Genomic DNA, 15,964 nt, shown 5'->3' with positions numbered 1-15,964 from the left:
GTGCAATTGAGACTGGATCAGGTCGGCATTATTGGCTCGTTGCTGATATGTGCTGGCTGAAGCTTCGACGGTGCTTCGAACGATAAGCTGAAGTCGTCAGCGGCATCGGCGGGGTTAGGGGGCTCCTTGTCACAGCTGCAGCCACCCGCAATCTCCGCAACTTGTTCAGTCCAACCCTCAACTCTTTTCCGGTCTTCTTTGTTCCTCTCGAACATCGACGCCCAAACCACAATGCCGTCGCAGTCCTACCCCCAGCTCAACAATAAGCCCGTGGCCAAGAAGGTCCGTGACATCTACAAGGAGCGCATCAACCAGTTCATCAACGAAGGCCCTTACAAGCTTTTCAACTTACCAGCGTACGTTCTGATTAGCTCCACTGGCGATCCTTCGAACATCTAGCTGACCGACTTCGTTGCTACTGATAGTGTTCTTGACGATGCTCGCGTCTGTGACGAAGAGCATGTCCGTTTAGAGGTTTACTCTGTTCCCGACCTCCAGCGTCCTCACTTCAAGGACGCCATCAAGGGCACTTTCCGCCCGACTCGCAAAGGAGAGTCCTTTGGTCCTTCCTGGAGCACTCACTGGTTCCGTATCCACGTCCGTATTCCCAAAAAGGATGTCTGGCTCAACAACAAGCAGCTCGAATTTCACTGGGAGAACCACAATGAAGGTCTTGTTTATAACACTGATGGATTGCCTCTTCAGGGTTTGACCGGAGATGACGAGCGTCCTTTGTGGCCCATTCCAAATGAATGGAAGGATGGCGAATGGCACGTCTTCTACATTGAGGCTTCTTGCAATGGAATGTTCGGTAATGGTGATCGCGATCAAATTCAGCCCCCTGATCCCAACCGTTGGTTCCCGCTTTCGAATGCCGATCTCGTTGCTCCCTGCCATGACGCGAGAGCTCTCTACCTCGATTTCGGTATCATTGCCGATGCGGCTCGACAACTTGACCAGGACTCTTGGGAGAGCAATGTTGCACTCAAGGTCTGCAATGATGTCATGAATGTCTTCGACCCTGATGATAAGAGCACTCTCAAGAAATGCAGAGCGATCACTAAGTCCTATCTCGGCGAGGCAATTGACTCCCCAGACGTTTACGAGTCGGGCCAGAAGACCTTTGTCTATGCAATCGGTCACTGCCATATTGGTGAGCTCACTACTTGATATTAACTCTTTCTGATGAGTACTGGTTAATTATCGAGCAGATACTGCTTGGCTCTGGCCCTACGCCGAGACCCGCCGCAAGACTGCTCGTTCATGGGCTTCTCAGATTGCCTTGATTCGTCAGTTTCCTGAGCATCGCTTCGCTTGCTCGCAGGCACAGCAATACAAGTGGCTTAAGGACGAGTATCCTGGCTTGTTCGAAGAGATCAAGAAGGAGGTTAAAAACGGCAGATTCAACTTCATTGGTGGTTCATGGGTCGAGAATGACACCAACATGCCTTCTGGTGAGGCTCTCGTGCGTCAGATGCTTCTCGGACAGCGATTCTTCGAGAGTAACTTCGGTGAGCGATCGGTCACCTACTGGTTGCCCGATACATTCGGATATTCTCCACAGGTTCCTCAAATCTGCCGCGGTGCCGAAATGTCCCGCTTCTTGACCCAGAAGCTGTCCTGGAACAACATCAACAATTTCCCGAACAGCACTTTCAACTGGGTTGCTCTTGACGGAAGCCAGGTTCTCTGCCATATGCCTCCTGCCGACACCTACACTTCTCGTGTCGAGTTCAGCGAGGTCTCAAACTCTCTCAGAAATCACAAGAATCTTGAGCAGGATCAAACGAGTCTCTTGGTCTTCGGTATCGGTGATGGTGGTGGTGGACCTACCGCTCCTATGCTCGAAAAGCTCCGTCGTTACCGTGGATTGTCGGACACCGTTGGATTGCTTCCGCGCGTCAAAATGGGACACACTGCTGACGAATATTTCGATTTGCTCGAGAAGTCGACCACAAATGGCGAGGATCTTGTTACATGGGTTGGTGAGCTTTACTTCGAGCTTCACCGTGGTACGTACACAACTCAGAGTGATATCAAGAAGGGCAACCGCCGCACTGAAATTTTACTCCACGACATTGAGTATCTGTCGACCCTCGCGACTATGTATAATTCTCGCTTCAAGTACCCGACCGAACGCATTGACGATTTGTGGGAAATTGTATTGTTGAACCAGTTCCACGATGTCCTTCCAGGTTCTGCGATCGAGATGGTATACGACGATGCCAAGGAGCTGTACGCTGAAGTGGCAGAAAAGGGTGCGCAGCTAGTGAGGGAGGCCGCCGAGGCTCTTGGTCTTTCGGAGGAACCTACAACTAGTTCCGAGCTTGTTGCTGTCAGCACTCTTCCCTGGCCACGACAGGAAATTCTGGCCTTACCCCGCTCTGCTCTTGCTGATGACAAGGGCCTTTCGCAGGTGACTGTTGATAACACTCAGAATCAGTATGTTGTGATGGAGTCTACTGGTTCTGGTCTGCTCAAGCCTGTTCAAGGCGTCCAGGCCACTGCAGAGACTTCGGCGACTGTCACAGAATCTATGTCTGAAAATATGTCCGTCTATGTTTTAGAGAACAAGAAGTTGAGGGTTACAATTAAGGAAGGTGTTATTACCAGTCTCTGGGATAAAGATGAGGACCGCGAGGTTCTCGTGGAAGGCGGTAAGGCCAATCAGTTTGTTATCTTCGATGATAAGCCTCTCTATTTCCAAGCTTGGGACACTGAAGTTTACTCCTTGGACAAGAGACGTTATCTTAGCGGAGCCAAAGTTCGAATTGGTGAGACCGGTCCTCTCCGTGCGTCCGTTATCATTGAACTGAAGATCAGCGACAATAGTTGGCTCAAATCGACTATTTCTGTCGATGCCTGCATTACTTCTGCTTCTAGCGCTAAGGTCGCGGAGCCAATTACTACATTGTCCTATGTTGACATCACGACTGAAGTTGAGTGGAGAGAGAATCACAAGTTCTTGAAGGTTGAATTCCCCGTCGATGTACACTCCGACGTTGCCTCGTATGAGACCCAGTTCGGTCTGGTCAAGCGTCCCACTCACTTCAACACCTCCTGGGACGTTGCGAAGTTCGAGGTTTGCTGCCACAAGTGGGCTGATCTTTCTGAAGCCACTTATGGTGTCACCATCATGAACGACTCGAAGTATGGCTTCGCTACCCATGGAAACGTTCAGCGATTGAGTTTGCTCCGGTCGCCTAAGGCTCCTGATGGACACGCCGATATGGGTCACCATTTCATTAAGTATGCCATATTGCCCCACAAGGGCTCGATCAACTCGGAGATCGTCCGTGCTTCGTACAACTATAACTATCCGGTCAGAACGTACTTCGCTCCCAAGAAGGCTATCCCTTCGACTGATGATATTTTGTCCTCTATCACCGTCGAAGGCAATACGAATATCATCCTTTCTAATGTCAAGAGAGGTGAGGATGATGAGGATACTAGCCGTGGCCATTTGGCTGTCAAGGCTGGCAAGTCTATTTACCTCCGTGTTTACGACAGTATCGGTGGTAAGACCAAGGCTATCATTTCTACCACACTTCCGGTAAAGAAGGTCGCTTGGTCCAACTTGTTGGAGGACGAAAAAGGCGAGATTAAATTTGAGACCGTCAAAATCGACAAGAAGACTGTTACAAAGATACCTATCAGCCTTCGCGCGTTCGAGGTCTCTACGGTCAAGATTCAGTTGGCGTAAATATCTTAGCAGGGATGTATTTTGGAAAGGTCATAATTGGCGGCTGGTTATATGGGAATCATGGGGTTAGCTGTTATCCATTTGGGGACAGTTCAAAAGTGTCTAACCTATTTTGATCGATTGGTGTAATTTCATGTAATATCTTTTATGTGTGTACCATGAGTGGCATTTATATACTGATGCGGATTTCTGACTGTAAATTTCACAACTTGTGGTAGTTGTATATATAGTGATTGTTTGATAGACCTCCATTTGTCGCACCCCAAGGGCAATTCCTTCATAGAATATTCATATCATATTAGACCAAATACCCATGAATACTAGTGTACACTTGATGATCTGCACCTGTCTAGCCTCGCGTCCGAGGATTATTCAATCCTGCTGATAGTTTCTCTGCTTCCAGTCGTCGCTTGGCCGCCTCTGTCGCTGGACTCATCGGTTCCATAATTATAACACTACGATTAATGTATATCATAGGAGTAGCCGGTATAGCTCTGAACTGGCTCCTGACCCTAGGATCTTGTGTCGCGATAACATATCGATGTTTGTTCTTCCCTTTAACATTCACTACGCTGTTGAGACAATCCGCCTGAGACAGCGGCGTATCGAGATGATTACATCGGCGCCTTTCGAATGTTTTGGCGAGGGCGATAGCGTCTTTCGCATCTTCTCCTCGGTCGTATAGTGACTTAATGCAACATTGTGTGATCACTTCAGGTGCGTCAGTATATTGATTTGCTCGTCATTGTGGATGTTAGAACTTACTTGGCTTGATTTTCCCCTGGACAACGCTTTCCAATGATTTGTCCAGATTCATTTTGTATTTTGTTGCATCGTATATTATATCTCCGTCCACTGATCCGTGGTCAGTACGAGAATCTAAATTACAACTAATCGTCTATGACGAAACGTACCTAATACTTGATATGGTTGTCGAAATCCAAACGCCATATTATACGTGGCCATCTGCTTGCGATAGCTCTTTGATCGCTTCTGCCGCATGGCTTAGGTGATTTACTGCGTGTAATTGCGAATTCCCGGTGATGAACTGTGGAATGACGGTAAACAATTCGATCTCTTGCAAGGACAACCGGAGGAAAAATTTAGAATAGTTGAAGTGGGAGTTCGCGATGTGCGGCGCAACTTTAAAGTGCCTTACGGAATAATTTTCATGATTTCTCATTTGAACCAAACCTTCTCGAGTACACCGCCAAGCCCAAGATTTTTTTCGGAATGGGTAAATCTCAGTTAAAACAACTGAAAGAACGGTTAAAGACGAGTGGGTTCACGGGACAAACAAATGTCAAGAAGAATCCCAAGCGCGTCCCAGCGGCGACGCGAGCAGACAAGGATGAGCTGCTGATGTCCATTCGAGCTGAATTTAATCCGTTCGAGATCAAGACTACGAGACAGAAACATGGAGATATCTTAGGTCGAAAAGTCCAAGGTGCAGTCGGAAAGCCAGGATTAAGTAAGCAGATTGGTGAAGAAAACGTATGTCCCGTGTTGTGAGCGTGGAGACCGGAATACTGACTAATTCGTGTTCAAGAGACGGAGGACGTTGAAGAAGGAGCTGGAAAGGAAGAATAAAGTCGGTTCTGTTATAGATAGACGATTCGGTGAGAACGATCCTACGATGACGCCCGAAGAGAGAATGCTTGAGAGATTTACACGAGAGCGACTGGTAAGCAGTTTGTTCGATACACCAGATTTATAACGAGTGACCTGGTAACAATCAATTATAGGCGCGGTCGTCGAGGTCGTCTGTTCTATTCAATCTAGAGGATGACGATATGTACGAAGCTGACACGCTCACCCACTACGGACAATCATTATCTCTTGACCAGGATGACTTCGGTGCCAATAATCAGTTTTCTGACAACGACGACGACAGCGGGTTAAAGAGAAGCACATCAGACCCTGACTCTACTGGCGACAGATCTGATATCGAAGGACCAGAAAGAAAGAAAAGCAAAAACGAGGTAATGAAGGAGATCATCGCTAAGTCCAAAATGTATAAGCATGAGCGGCAAAAGGCCAAAGATGAAGATTTAGAAGAAATCGAGAACTTGGATAGTGAGGTTAACGATCTACGGGCGCTGCTTTTCAAGAGTCCTGCTTCTGCTTCGACTCAGCCAGATTCAATGCGCAGCGATGCAGACCGAGATACGGAGTATGACGAGCATGTCCGGGAAATGGCGTTCGATCGTCGTGCAAAACCAAGCGACCGAACCAAGACAGAAGAGGAAATTGCGGAGGAGAATGCAGAGAAGTTAAAGGAACTGGAGGCCCAGCGGCTACGTCGCATGAGAGGCGAGGTCAGTGACGAGGAAGATGACGGGACGAAGGATGGTCGCGCGCCTCAGGCTGATGATTTGGGGGACGACTTTTTGTCGGACGATGCTGCCGGATTTGGTTTCGGCAAAGGTTTAGATGGGTCCGATAGTGAGAGCGAACTAGAGGCCGAGGAAATTGAAGCCTCAGAAGTGGAAGGATCTGACGAGGAAGAAGCTGATAATGTCGACGGAGACGATTTCAAGTCGTCTGACGACGGGCAGCCCTTTCCCATGGCGCAAGCGATCTTGGTGAAAAGCCCAACAAAGAAGTCGCAGAGCGACAATTCTGAACCCAATACAGGGCTCGCATTCACTTACGATTGCCCGTCGTCGTATAAAGAGCTTCAGTCAATTGTCGGAGAACACAATCTGGAGAACCAGATTATGATCATTGAGAGAATTTTGACTCTGCATCATCCAAGTCTGCATAAGGACAACAAGGGAAAGCTAATGGTAGGTCGGTATATCATGGTTGGAGAATATCCTCTAATTAATATTATTAGAAATTTGGGCCACTCTTGTTGGAACATGTTTTGAATTTAGCCGACGAGTCAAAGCAGCTCAACAACGAGTCGTTCAACAAGCTGATCCAGAAGATCCATGACTTGGCAAAGTCTTACCCAGAATCGATGGCCGAGGCCTTCAGAGAGCAGCTGACGATTGTTCGCCGTCGTTTACAAGCCGCCATAGTTGCAGACAGCGGGCAGCCGACCGATTATCCATTACCCTCAGATATGCTGCTTTTTGCGGTGATCGGCGTCATTTTCTCCACTTCAGATCATTTCCACCTGGTCGTGACCCCAGCGATGCTGCTGATGGGCCAGCACCTTGCGCAATTTGCGGTTAAGACAGCGGGTGATCTTGCCGCTGGTAGCTTGCTCACACGGTTATTCACCAAGTATCAGAGTCTGTCCAAGAGATACGTCCCGGAAGCCATAAATCACATTAACTTGTCGATACTGTCATATGTCAAACAGTCAGCTATTCCAGAAGGATTCCCATTATCTCAGAACGTCACGAAGGTGGTAATCGAAGGCAACAATAACTCCATCTTGGTGCGAAATTTACAATTGACAGACGTAATGTGTGATACGCCGCTGACATCGTTGTCAACTCCGGCTGAAAGGCAGCTCGCTCTTTCAATACTCAAGTCGGATCTCAGCAGCCTGAAAACGTTCTTGTCTTTATGGAAAGGCAAGGATGCGTACAAAGAGATATTCGAGCCTTCTTTGGACCTTATTGAAATATTGGAAACCGAATTGGGGAAGTCGTCAAAACGTGCTGCTACGCTCGCACCTATTTCGCAGGCGATCAAGGAGACGGGCGATTTATTAAGGAAACTCATTAAATTGCAAACAGCTAATCGAAGACCATTGGCATTGCAGCATCACAAACCTATTCCGATTCCGACATATGCACCTAAATTCGAGGCTAATTATTCGGTTGACAAGAAGTCTTATGATCCGAACGTGCAGCGACAGGAGATCAGCAAGTTGAAGGCACAAGTGAAGAAAGAGAGAAAGGGCGCTCTCCGCGAGCTGCGAAAGGACAACGCGTTTATTGCCAGAGAAAAGTTAGCCGCCAAGAAGAAAAAGGACAAGGAATATCACGAGATGCTTGCGAAGCTCGAACGAAGTGTTGCTTCGCAAGGTTAAAAGATTCGAGACGTTTTCTGGGCGTATTAGTTTGGGCATTACAGTTGTAAATAGATGTGTAAATGTTTGCATTAATTTATCATTATATGGGCCAACATTGTTGCAGTAAAAGACTTTATTAATTACCTAAGTTGCGGAACAACGTCCAATAAAGTAACCTCCCTGTACTCCGGCCGACCCTTACCAAACACATTCCAAAATCTCAGAGTCTCATCACCAGCACCAGACACAATGGTCTGTCCATCCGGGCTTATCGCCAGGTACAAAACCCTACATGTATGACCGGTGAGTGCGGTGACTTGTCGCATCGAAGGATATTTCCAAATAGCTATCTGGTTCTGTGAATATCCATGTGCAGAAACGACTTCGTTGGAGTTCTTAGACCAAACTAGATTACATATCTGGCTCCCGGTATCGATCTCGTTAATTTGCCGACCGGTCATCGTGTTCCAAAATTTTATCCGCTGATCAGCGGTTCCTCCTCCTGATGCTAGAATGCCGCGCTGGTGAGGACTCCATGCAATTGCCTTCACGGCCGCCACATGCTCTGTGAACTTGAGCACTGGAGATTCGCTGGTACTGTTCCACACAAAAAGCTTATTGTCATTCCCACCTGAGGCTAGCTTATCGTCTTCGTAACTCCACTTCAGCCCACAAATTTCTTGCTTATGCCCCGTCAACCGTCGGAAATAGGAGCCGGGCGCACGAACGTCTCGCAGTAATATTGTCTTGTCTCGACTTCCCGAGGACAGGATGTGCCCATGCCACGCCAATGAGCCCGCTCTTGACGTGTGTCCATCCATTGTTCTCAATTTCCGTTGTGCTTCCGCATCCCATATCTGAACAACGCCGCGATGCGAGCCGACCGCGATATATTTGCCCTGTTAGATGTTAAGCGCCGTAGTCGCAGCAGCACCCAAAACGCTAACTTACCTCTTGCAGCCAAGCCACAGATGTCACCAAGTCGTGCTCTCCTAATTGGCAAAGCTTGTTGACGGTCCCAGTAAAAGAATTCCACAAATAAACTGCACGTGCAAGACCGACCCCGAGCACATTCGTAGACGACCAGTCGACTAAATTCAAATAAAAATCATCTGCTAACTCGGGCGCATCCAAAACTCTAAATGGAACTTTTGAGATTGAACGGAGCTGTTTGCGTGGTGATAAGAGCATCTTCTGAGAGCGAAATCGGACTGGCGATAGAGAGAACACTTCGTTTTCAACGTCGAGCGTGGCACCTCCGATCTGTCGTGTGGGAGTCTTCCGTGCTGACGGTGACATGAACGTGAACAAATTTCTAGACGGTGTGGATGGAGCTGAAGGATTTGATCGTGGTGGGGTAACTGACCCAGCGCTGACCATATCCGAATTTGAGGACGAGGGCGTCCGACTTTGTTCACTCGACGGTACATCATCGCCAAATAATTCGGATCGCAAGACGTCAGAAAACGTTCGATTGGCTTCCTCGACTGAGACAACGTCAACATCTTGTCCTTAAAATATGCTCCCAATTACGCACTTCTCTGAATGTCTAACTCATTTTCTGTAAGTCGATTCGTTGTCCGTTCAACTGTGGCAGACGAGTCCGGCTTCAAACTGAATCCCGCTTGTAAATTGACGCTTTCTCGATTCGGAATGTATCTACACCGGTTAAAATCCACCAGTATGTTGTCTATAAGATGTAAAATCGTACACACCTATCGCTGTAAGATACTCGTATTCGTTTTCGTTGAGGCGAAGGATTTCGTTGATATGGCAACTGAGTCGACGATGAGGTTGATCTGACTCTATCCTCTTCGGTAGCCATAATCTTTCGGACAGCCAATGATATAGCAATCCACAGTCAGAAACTGTCAATTGCGAGTCCAATGAGCCTGATGGGCGAGGATGAGCGAGGTAATCCAGAAACTGAAGGTAAAATAGTTTTGATAGACTATTCGTCTTCACTTTGAACAAGGGCCGGCAGACAAGCCTCAACACCCATCTAACTTCTGGGGTGGCTAGTTCCGAGCTTTGGGCACTCACCCAGCCACATTCTTATCGTGGCTGGTGTCAGTTACTGCGCCAGGGTACTATACCCATGACTGTCTGTTAGATAAGCACCGGCCCGATACAGAAGGCGGCCACAAGCTAAAAAGACTACGCCGGTGCAAATATCCCCATAATTAATCCCTCAATTTGTAGCATGCCGTTTCCCATAGCAAGTGTTAGCATTCCACAATTATCTGGCGAACTTTTGGGACTGCTCAATTAGTCAAGACTGAATACGATATTGAATATACGATATTGAATAGGAAATGTATCTCTAGCAACTCTTTCAAGTACCATCTCCCAGCAATCGTAAATGACTTGCATAGTGTCTCTCCCTTTCTGTACTGTAATCGCTCTCTACAAGCGTTTGGTTTGTACATTTACAGTCAAGGTCTTATAACATGGAGAGTATTTTCGAAGCCCTTTAGATTATTACCTTACCTGTTCCAAATTTTGTGGTACCCACAGCGAAGGGTGGAACATTCATACAGTTTCATTTTACATCCCAAGAAAGAGATCTCCTGGGTCACTGACCATAGTCTCGGAGGCCCAAGCCGCACAGGAATGCCTGCCGGGTCGTTCCTTAGATTCTCGCGGCCCTTGTTAGTTTAATGTCATTGCCCAAGTTCTCTAATATGTCTCGAACTATGGCATATGCGTCTGGTAAGATATGTGATGATGGTATTGACGTGCCCACTGACCAGTGATTGAAAGACTTCCTCTCCTTCGTCAACGCGTCTCCATCGCCGTACCATGTAGTGGACAACGCGAAAAAGTTGCTGTTGACTGCGGGATTTCTCGAGCTCAAGGAACGTGATGCGTGGGCCGGAAAGATTGAGAAAGGAAAGAAGTACTTTCTTACTCGAAACGGCAGCAGCATCGTCGCGTTCGGTGTCGGTCAGGACTGGAGAGCCGGCAATGGTATAGCTATGGTTGGTGCCCATACTGACAGTCCCACTTTGCGGTACGTGCATGTATGTTGTTGTCTTGTTGAAGGCGATGCTAATTGACGTTGGAGGTTGAAGCCAGTCTCGAAAAAGTGGTCTGAGGGTTACCTTCAAGTAGGTGTGGAGCTCTACGGTGGTGGACTTTGGTACCTGTTCCATAGATTGGACCTGCGCATTGATCGTGCCTAACATGTAGCAGGCATTCGTGGTTCGATCGTGATCTCAGCGTTGCTGGCAGAGTCTACGTTTCCGAGAACGGCAACCTTGTTCCCAAGCTCATCAAGATTAACAAGCCAATCTTGAGAATCCCCACGCTGGCTATCCACTTGGACCGGGATGCCAATACCAAGTTCGAGTTCAACAAGGAGTCTCAGCTCTTTCCAATCGCTGGCCTTGCCGAGGAGATTCTTAATAAGTCGGATACGGGCGAGGTCGCCCCCGTTGAGGAAGACCAACGTTCATTCAATTCGCTTGCCGCCGTGAATGATCGTCATCAGCCAAAAGTCGTCGCACTCATTGCTGAGGCTGCTGGTGTTCCTATCAGCGCCGTTCGCGATTTCGAGCTCATTTTGTACGACACTCATCCTGGAACTTTCGGCGGCATCTCGGATGAATTTATTGTCTCTCAACGACTTGACAATCAGGTACGTGCTTAAATAATACGGAGGAGGATAGGATTGATGTCTCGATAGATGATGTCTTACTGCGCAATTCGCGGTCTCATAGACAGCTTGGAGACGGCGGACGCGCTCGAAGGCGACGCGACTATTCGCTTGATCTCTTGCTTCGACCACGAGGAGATCGGATCTGAAAGTGCCCAAGGTGCCCGATCGAACTTTTTACCAGCTATGTGAGATATTGTCAGTTATTTTGTATTGTCTATATGCTAACGAAGATGATTTTATAGTGTCAAGAGACTCTCTAGTCTATCCGCTGTCCCAGATATCGACACTAGCGGAGCGGCCACCGATGCCAGTAGACATTATGAGGAGACGGCCATCAAATCGTTCTTGATTTCTGCTGACATGGCTCATGCGGTCCATCCCAACTATTCTGGAAAGTACGACTCTACCCACAGACCCCAGATGAATAAAGGACCTGTGATAAAAATCAATGCCAACCAGCGGTACTCCACCAACTCTCCAGGAATTCTCTTGGTTGAGGAGGCCGCCAAGATCAGTAAGACTCCACTGCAGCTGTTCGTTGTTCGCAATGATTCTTCTTGTGGCTCTACAATTGGACCTGCTCTTGCTTCTCTGCTCGGTACTCGTACTTTGGATCTCGGCAATCCTCAGCTCAGCATGCATTCCATCCGTGAGACAGGTGGTTCTGCGGATGTTGAGCACGCTTGTTCTTTGTTCGCGGCGTACTTCAATAACTACGAAAAGCTTGAAAAGTCCATTATCGTTGACTGAATTGCTGATAGGAGTAGATTAATAGTGTAGATTCAATAGATGCTTAGCTAGGTTTGTAAGTTCCTAATTTAGAGCTGATAACAGTCATTACGAGGAGTATATATGGTAGTAATAGTCCAGTAGGTTAATATGCGGTTTTACTACTTGCATCCATAAATTCGTTTGCTCCTTATTAGTTATATTTCTCTATCCAAATAGAATCGATGAAAGTATAAGTGTGTCATGCATATGCAATGTGCAATGCGCTGACAGCAAGTCCGGCATGTCGAGAGCCGTGCGACTGGTCCCGTAGTTTGACGTCACTACACACTAAATATCCGTGGCCGAACGCACAATTTGAGCTGCGGAATGGCTGACAATTCCACAGGTAGCATGCCTGTGCACAGCGCATTTTTAGGACGTATTTCCACTGGAACGAGGTTACTCGGCATCGAATGCTAGTGCGAGCAGTCTGGGCAGTCTCAAAATGATGTCTGGAAGAGATATCTCAACGCTGAGATCCAAGGTCATAAGGCAATATAAGCAGCTGCTATTCATGGGACGAGAATACCCGTACGGTACTTCCATGCGACTACATGCGAGATTCTAATCTGCTTTGAAGTGTTACCTACTAACTGAATTTGACACATAGCCGAGGTTACAAATACTTCCGAGACAAAGTACACGCTGGGTTCAAGAAGAATGCCGATTTGACGGATGCCGAAGAAATCGAGCAGAAATTGAAATTCGCTGAGTACATCGAAAGAGGTATTTTATTATTGATGGCAACTGTGTGAGTCGGGGGTTAACGGTGCGCGATCAACAGAAATAGCTGCGTTGTACCATGTACGGAAGTATCGGGCAATGAAACAACGATACTATGACAACTACCGGTAATCTCGATCTCGTCTTCATTTAGCGTGCCATCGGCAGTGGTTTAAGGTAACACACTCCACCAGTATCGACCGCGTTGAGAACTCGAAAATAGGTTGCATAAATTTTGGAAAGATTCTAAAGCTACATACGAGAACTTCCTGACGTCTGCGGACGTACCGAAGACACAATTATCGTTTACGATTCAGGTGCATTCCTGTTTGCGTAAGAAGATGTTGTGCGACTGATTAGGATGAGTCGACATTACAATATAATCACCCAGCCTGCCAGCCAGTACCTTAAGTAATGATTTCTCGTCGACCTTGAACGCGTAGCGATGACAAATTGTCAGTACCTACTGGAAATTGTAGCTAGATGGATTTCCATCATGTTATCAGAGTGTAGCTTTTGTTTATAGACGAGGATGGACACTGCCGTGGGTTTGATTTGATATCACGTAAACACACGGCTATTTGTCTAACTTGCATGGGAACAGTTTCAATCGCATATCGGAATGTGTAGTAGGCTGCAGTTCATTATTGTGGTTGAATTTTGACAATAACGAAAGTACGCGATTGTGAAGTTGGCATATAGTTCGGCCCACTCAGAGCGGACAGAGTTTCCGTGTTGGCTGTGGCCACCCTCGATCCACTTTGAACACAACGCTTGGTAGTAAAAGCACTAAACACCCGTTCAACCCATACCAGATCCAGATTCGAGGCGATCTATTGGTCGCCTTCGACCTTGTCCGATCTTCTAGTCATTATCGCTCCAATATCTAAATAACTGGTTAGTTTGGACCCGTTGTTATTACGTCGGTAGATCAAATTTAGCTAACTGCCGTGGTTGGCCAGGTCAATGCCTCCGCCGAGTGACGGCTCTTCAGTTTCGTCTTCAGCATCTGCATAAGTTTGCATTCGAGTATACGTAATTACATCAGCTATATATCATTTACTGGGTAGCATTTATGGTATCGACGCATTGGCAGCACCAGATACACCTGGCTCAGCTTTCTCGACAAAGCAGCTCCCCGCATCACCATGCTCGAGCTGCGGCCACACTCTCGAGGGGAGGAACTCAGCCTTCGGGCTTGACGCTGCAGGATCCAGCGAGCCTGCTTAACGGGGGTCAGAATGGCCAGAGTTCGCCATTGACCGGATCATCTCTTAAACTGTCTGGCGGACGAAGGCTTGAACGGCCAGAAGGAGAAGGACTGGAACGAGTCCAGTTGGAGAAACAAAAGGATAAGCGTCAAGACTGGGCGGCTTTGGATTTAGGTGGACAGGGAATCCGGAATTTGAATTTGGCTTTATTTAATTATCATTTTTTGGACAAGCTATACATCAATCACAACCGACTCACATCGCTTCCCGGTGCCGTTTGCAAGCTTGGACAGTTGACGATTTTGGATGTCTCCGGAAACCTTTTGACGGTGCTTCCGCCAGAAATTGGACTGATGAAGAATTTAAGGATGCTTCTAATTATCGACAATAATTTACAAAGCCTCCCGCCGGAGATGGGAACGTTGTTTAGATTGGAGGTTTTAGGTATCGAGGGAAATCCGTTACCAGATTCGATCAAGAATTTGATGGCTAAAGAAGGGACGCGAGGGATTATCGGTGACCTTAGAGATAATGGTCCTGGTAAGTTGTTCTGGAGTCTGGATTTTAGTTGGATACGCTAACAGCGATTAGTTCCACTACCGCCCGCACCTAGAGATTGGATTGTCTTAGAAGAGAGAGAATCTGAGAAAGATAACGCCGACGAAGGAGTATTTTCGGTAGTATCCTACAACATCCTTTGCGATAGATACACTGGGATATACGGCTACACACCGTCATGGGCATTACAGTGGGATTTCCGACGAGAGAGCATTAAACAGGAGGTTGTCTCGTACGATGCTGATATAATGTGTCTTCAAGAAGTAGACCTTGCCACGTATGAGGAGTTTCTGTTGCCTAATTTATCGGAGAAAGACTACACAGGTTTTCACTGGCCCAAATCACGAGCCAAGACGATGAGTGAAGCTGAACGAAGGAAAGTCGACGGCTGCGCCATTTTCTACAAAAAGTCGGTGTTCAAATTGATCGACCAACAGCCTGTCGAGTTTCAGCATGTCGCGATGAACAGCACTTTATTGGTCCCTGACAAAGACAGTCTGAAGAACTATCCGGATATTTTCAACAGAGTTGCGACGAAGGACAACATTGCGACCGTTTGCTTTCTGGAACACCAAAGAACAGGAAATCGGCTAATAGCTGTTAACGCTCATCTCGACTGGGCTCCAACATACGGGGATGTCAAACTTGTTCAGGTCGGATTACTCTTGGGCGAGCTCCAAGTCATGGCCGAAAAGTTTGCAAAGCTTCCAATGCCGGATGACTCTCCAATGAAGGGTCAATACACGTCTGGCAAGAAGATTCCAATGGTGATTGGAGGTGATTTTAACTCGACACCCGATAGTGGAGTATATCAGCTATTATCCAAAGGCTCTGTTGACGGCGATCATATTGATGTCCAGGGATATAAGTACGGCAAGTTCACAGAGAATGGTGTTAGTCATCCGTTTGGCCTCAAATCGTCCTATGCAAATATTGGTGAGCTGTCGTTCACTAATTGCACGCCGACATTCAAGGATGCAATAGATTACATCTGGTATTCGGCAAACAGTCTTACCGTAGCCGGGTTACTCGGTGAGCCGGACAAAGAGTACATGTCGAAAGTAATGGGATTTCCGAATGCCCATTTCCCATCAGAGTATGTTGACTTCCTATTTTGTTACAGTGTACAAGCTATTAACAATTATAAGTCATATTTCCCTACTTTCTCAGTTCCAGTTTAAGAAGATGAATGGGGCTTAGGTTGGTTGGATTGCTTTTGCGGGGTTGTATTCTATAATGTACTTGTTAGTGTTTTGTACTGTATCTTAAATATTCATCTGTATAAATTAGACAGTATTGTTGAATAGTGTACAAGCTGTATCTACATATTGGTTTTACAGCTGTTAAAAACATGACAGGCGTGT

At 47.1% G+C, this 15,964-nt stretch overlaps 6 protein-coding genes across 6 annotated transcripts; 4 read left to right on the top strand and 2 right to left on the bottom strand.

The window, feature by feature from the left end:
• On the top strand, positions 1 to 3,703 carry POJ06DRAFT_218680 (galactose mutarotase-like domain-containing protein; the record flags this gene model as incomplete). The annotated part of the gene is made up of 3 exons (XM_056185576.1): positions 1 to 356; positions 426 to 1,153; positions 1,209 to 3,703. Exons 1-3 carry the CDS (start codon positions 232 to 234, stop codon positions 3,701 to 3,703), a joined length of 3,348 nt encoding a protein of 1,115 aa, XP_056046093.1. The 5' UTR covers positions 1 to 231.
• A 349-nt stretch (positions 3,704 to 4,052) lies between these two features.
• Positions 4,053 to 4,705, bottom strand: POJ06DRAFT_192931 (Fcf1-domain-containing protein; the record flags this gene model as incomplete). The annotated part of the gene is made up of 3 exons (XM_056184895.1): positions 4,053 to 4,414; positions 4,469 to 4,558; positions 4,618 to 4,705. 3 exons carry the CDS (start codon positions 4,703 to 4,705, stop codon positions 4,053 to 4,055), a joined length of 540 nt encoding a protein of 179 aa, XP_056046092.1.
• A 201-nt stretch (positions 4,706 to 4,906) lies between these two features.
• POJ06DRAFT_218674 (nucleolar protein 14) lies at positions 4,907 to 7,788 on the top strand. Its single transcript, XM_056185575.1, has 4 exons — positions 4,907 to 5,197; positions 5,253 to 5,387; positions 5,449 to 6,492; positions 6,543 to 7,788. Exons 1-4 carry the CDS (start codon positions 4,937 to 4,939, stop codon positions 7,692 to 7,694), a joined length of 2,592 nt encoding a protein of 863 aa, XP_056046091.1. The 5' UTR covers positions 4,907 to 4,936; the 3' UTR covers positions 7,695 to 7,788.
• POJ06DRAFT_245207 (WD40-repeat-containing domain protein) lies at positions 7,789 to 9,712 on the bottom strand. Its single transcript, XM_056186613.1, has 4 exons — positions 9,392 to 9,712; positions 9,214 to 9,335; positions 8,628 to 9,163; positions 7,789 to 8,575 (listed from the first exon to the last, which is right to left on the bottom strand). The coding sequence occupies exons 1-4, from the start codon at positions 9,499 to 9,501 to the stop codon at positions 7,817 to 7,819; spliced, it is 1,527 nt and encodes a 508-aa protein (XP_056046090.1). The 5' UTR covers positions 9,502 to 9,712; the 3' UTR covers positions 7,789 to 7,816.
• A 285-nt stretch (positions 9,713 to 9,997) lies between these two features.
• On the top strand, positions 9,998 to 12,305 carry POJ06DRAFT_294062 (peptidase M18). The gene is made up of 6 exons (XM_056190454.1): positions 9,998 to 10,388; positions 10,440 to 10,689; positions 10,744 to 10,818; positions 10,872 to 11,316; positions 11,365 to 11,522; positions 11,580 to 12,305. The coding sequence occupies exons 1-6, from the start codon at positions 10,337 to 10,339 to the stop codon at positions 12,085 to 12,087; spliced, it is 1,488 nt and encodes a 495-aa protein (XP_056046089.1). The 5' UTR covers positions 9,998 to 10,336; the 3' UTR covers positions 12,088 to 12,305.
• Positions 12,306 to 13,906: 1,601 nt separating this feature from the next.
• On the top strand, positions 13,907 to 15,781 carry POJ06DRAFT_192257 (Endonuclease/exonuclease/phosphatase; the record flags this gene model as incomplete). The annotated part of the gene is made up of 2 exons (XM_056184876.1): positions 13,907 to 14,582; positions 14,634 to 15,781. The coding sequence occupies 2 exons, from the start codon at positions 13,907 to 13,909 to the stop codon at positions 15,779 to 15,781; spliced, it is 1,824 nt and encodes a 607-aa protein (XP_056046088.1).
• Between the last annotated feature and the right edge of the window lie 183 nt (positions 15,782 to 15,964).

Source organism: Lipomyces tetrasporus, assembly GCF_029532465.1.
Source record: "Lipomyces tetrasporus strain NRRL Y-64009 chromosome Unknown POJ06scaffold_2, whole genome shotgun sequence".
Taxonomy (NCBI): domain Eukaryota; kingdom Fungi; phylum Ascomycota; class Lipomycetes; order Lipomycetales; family Lipomycetaceae; genus Lipomyces; species Lipomyces tetrasporus.
The sequence above is the reverse complement of the archived record's forward strand: the minus strand, read 5'-3'. Positions and strand labels throughout refer to the sequence as shown.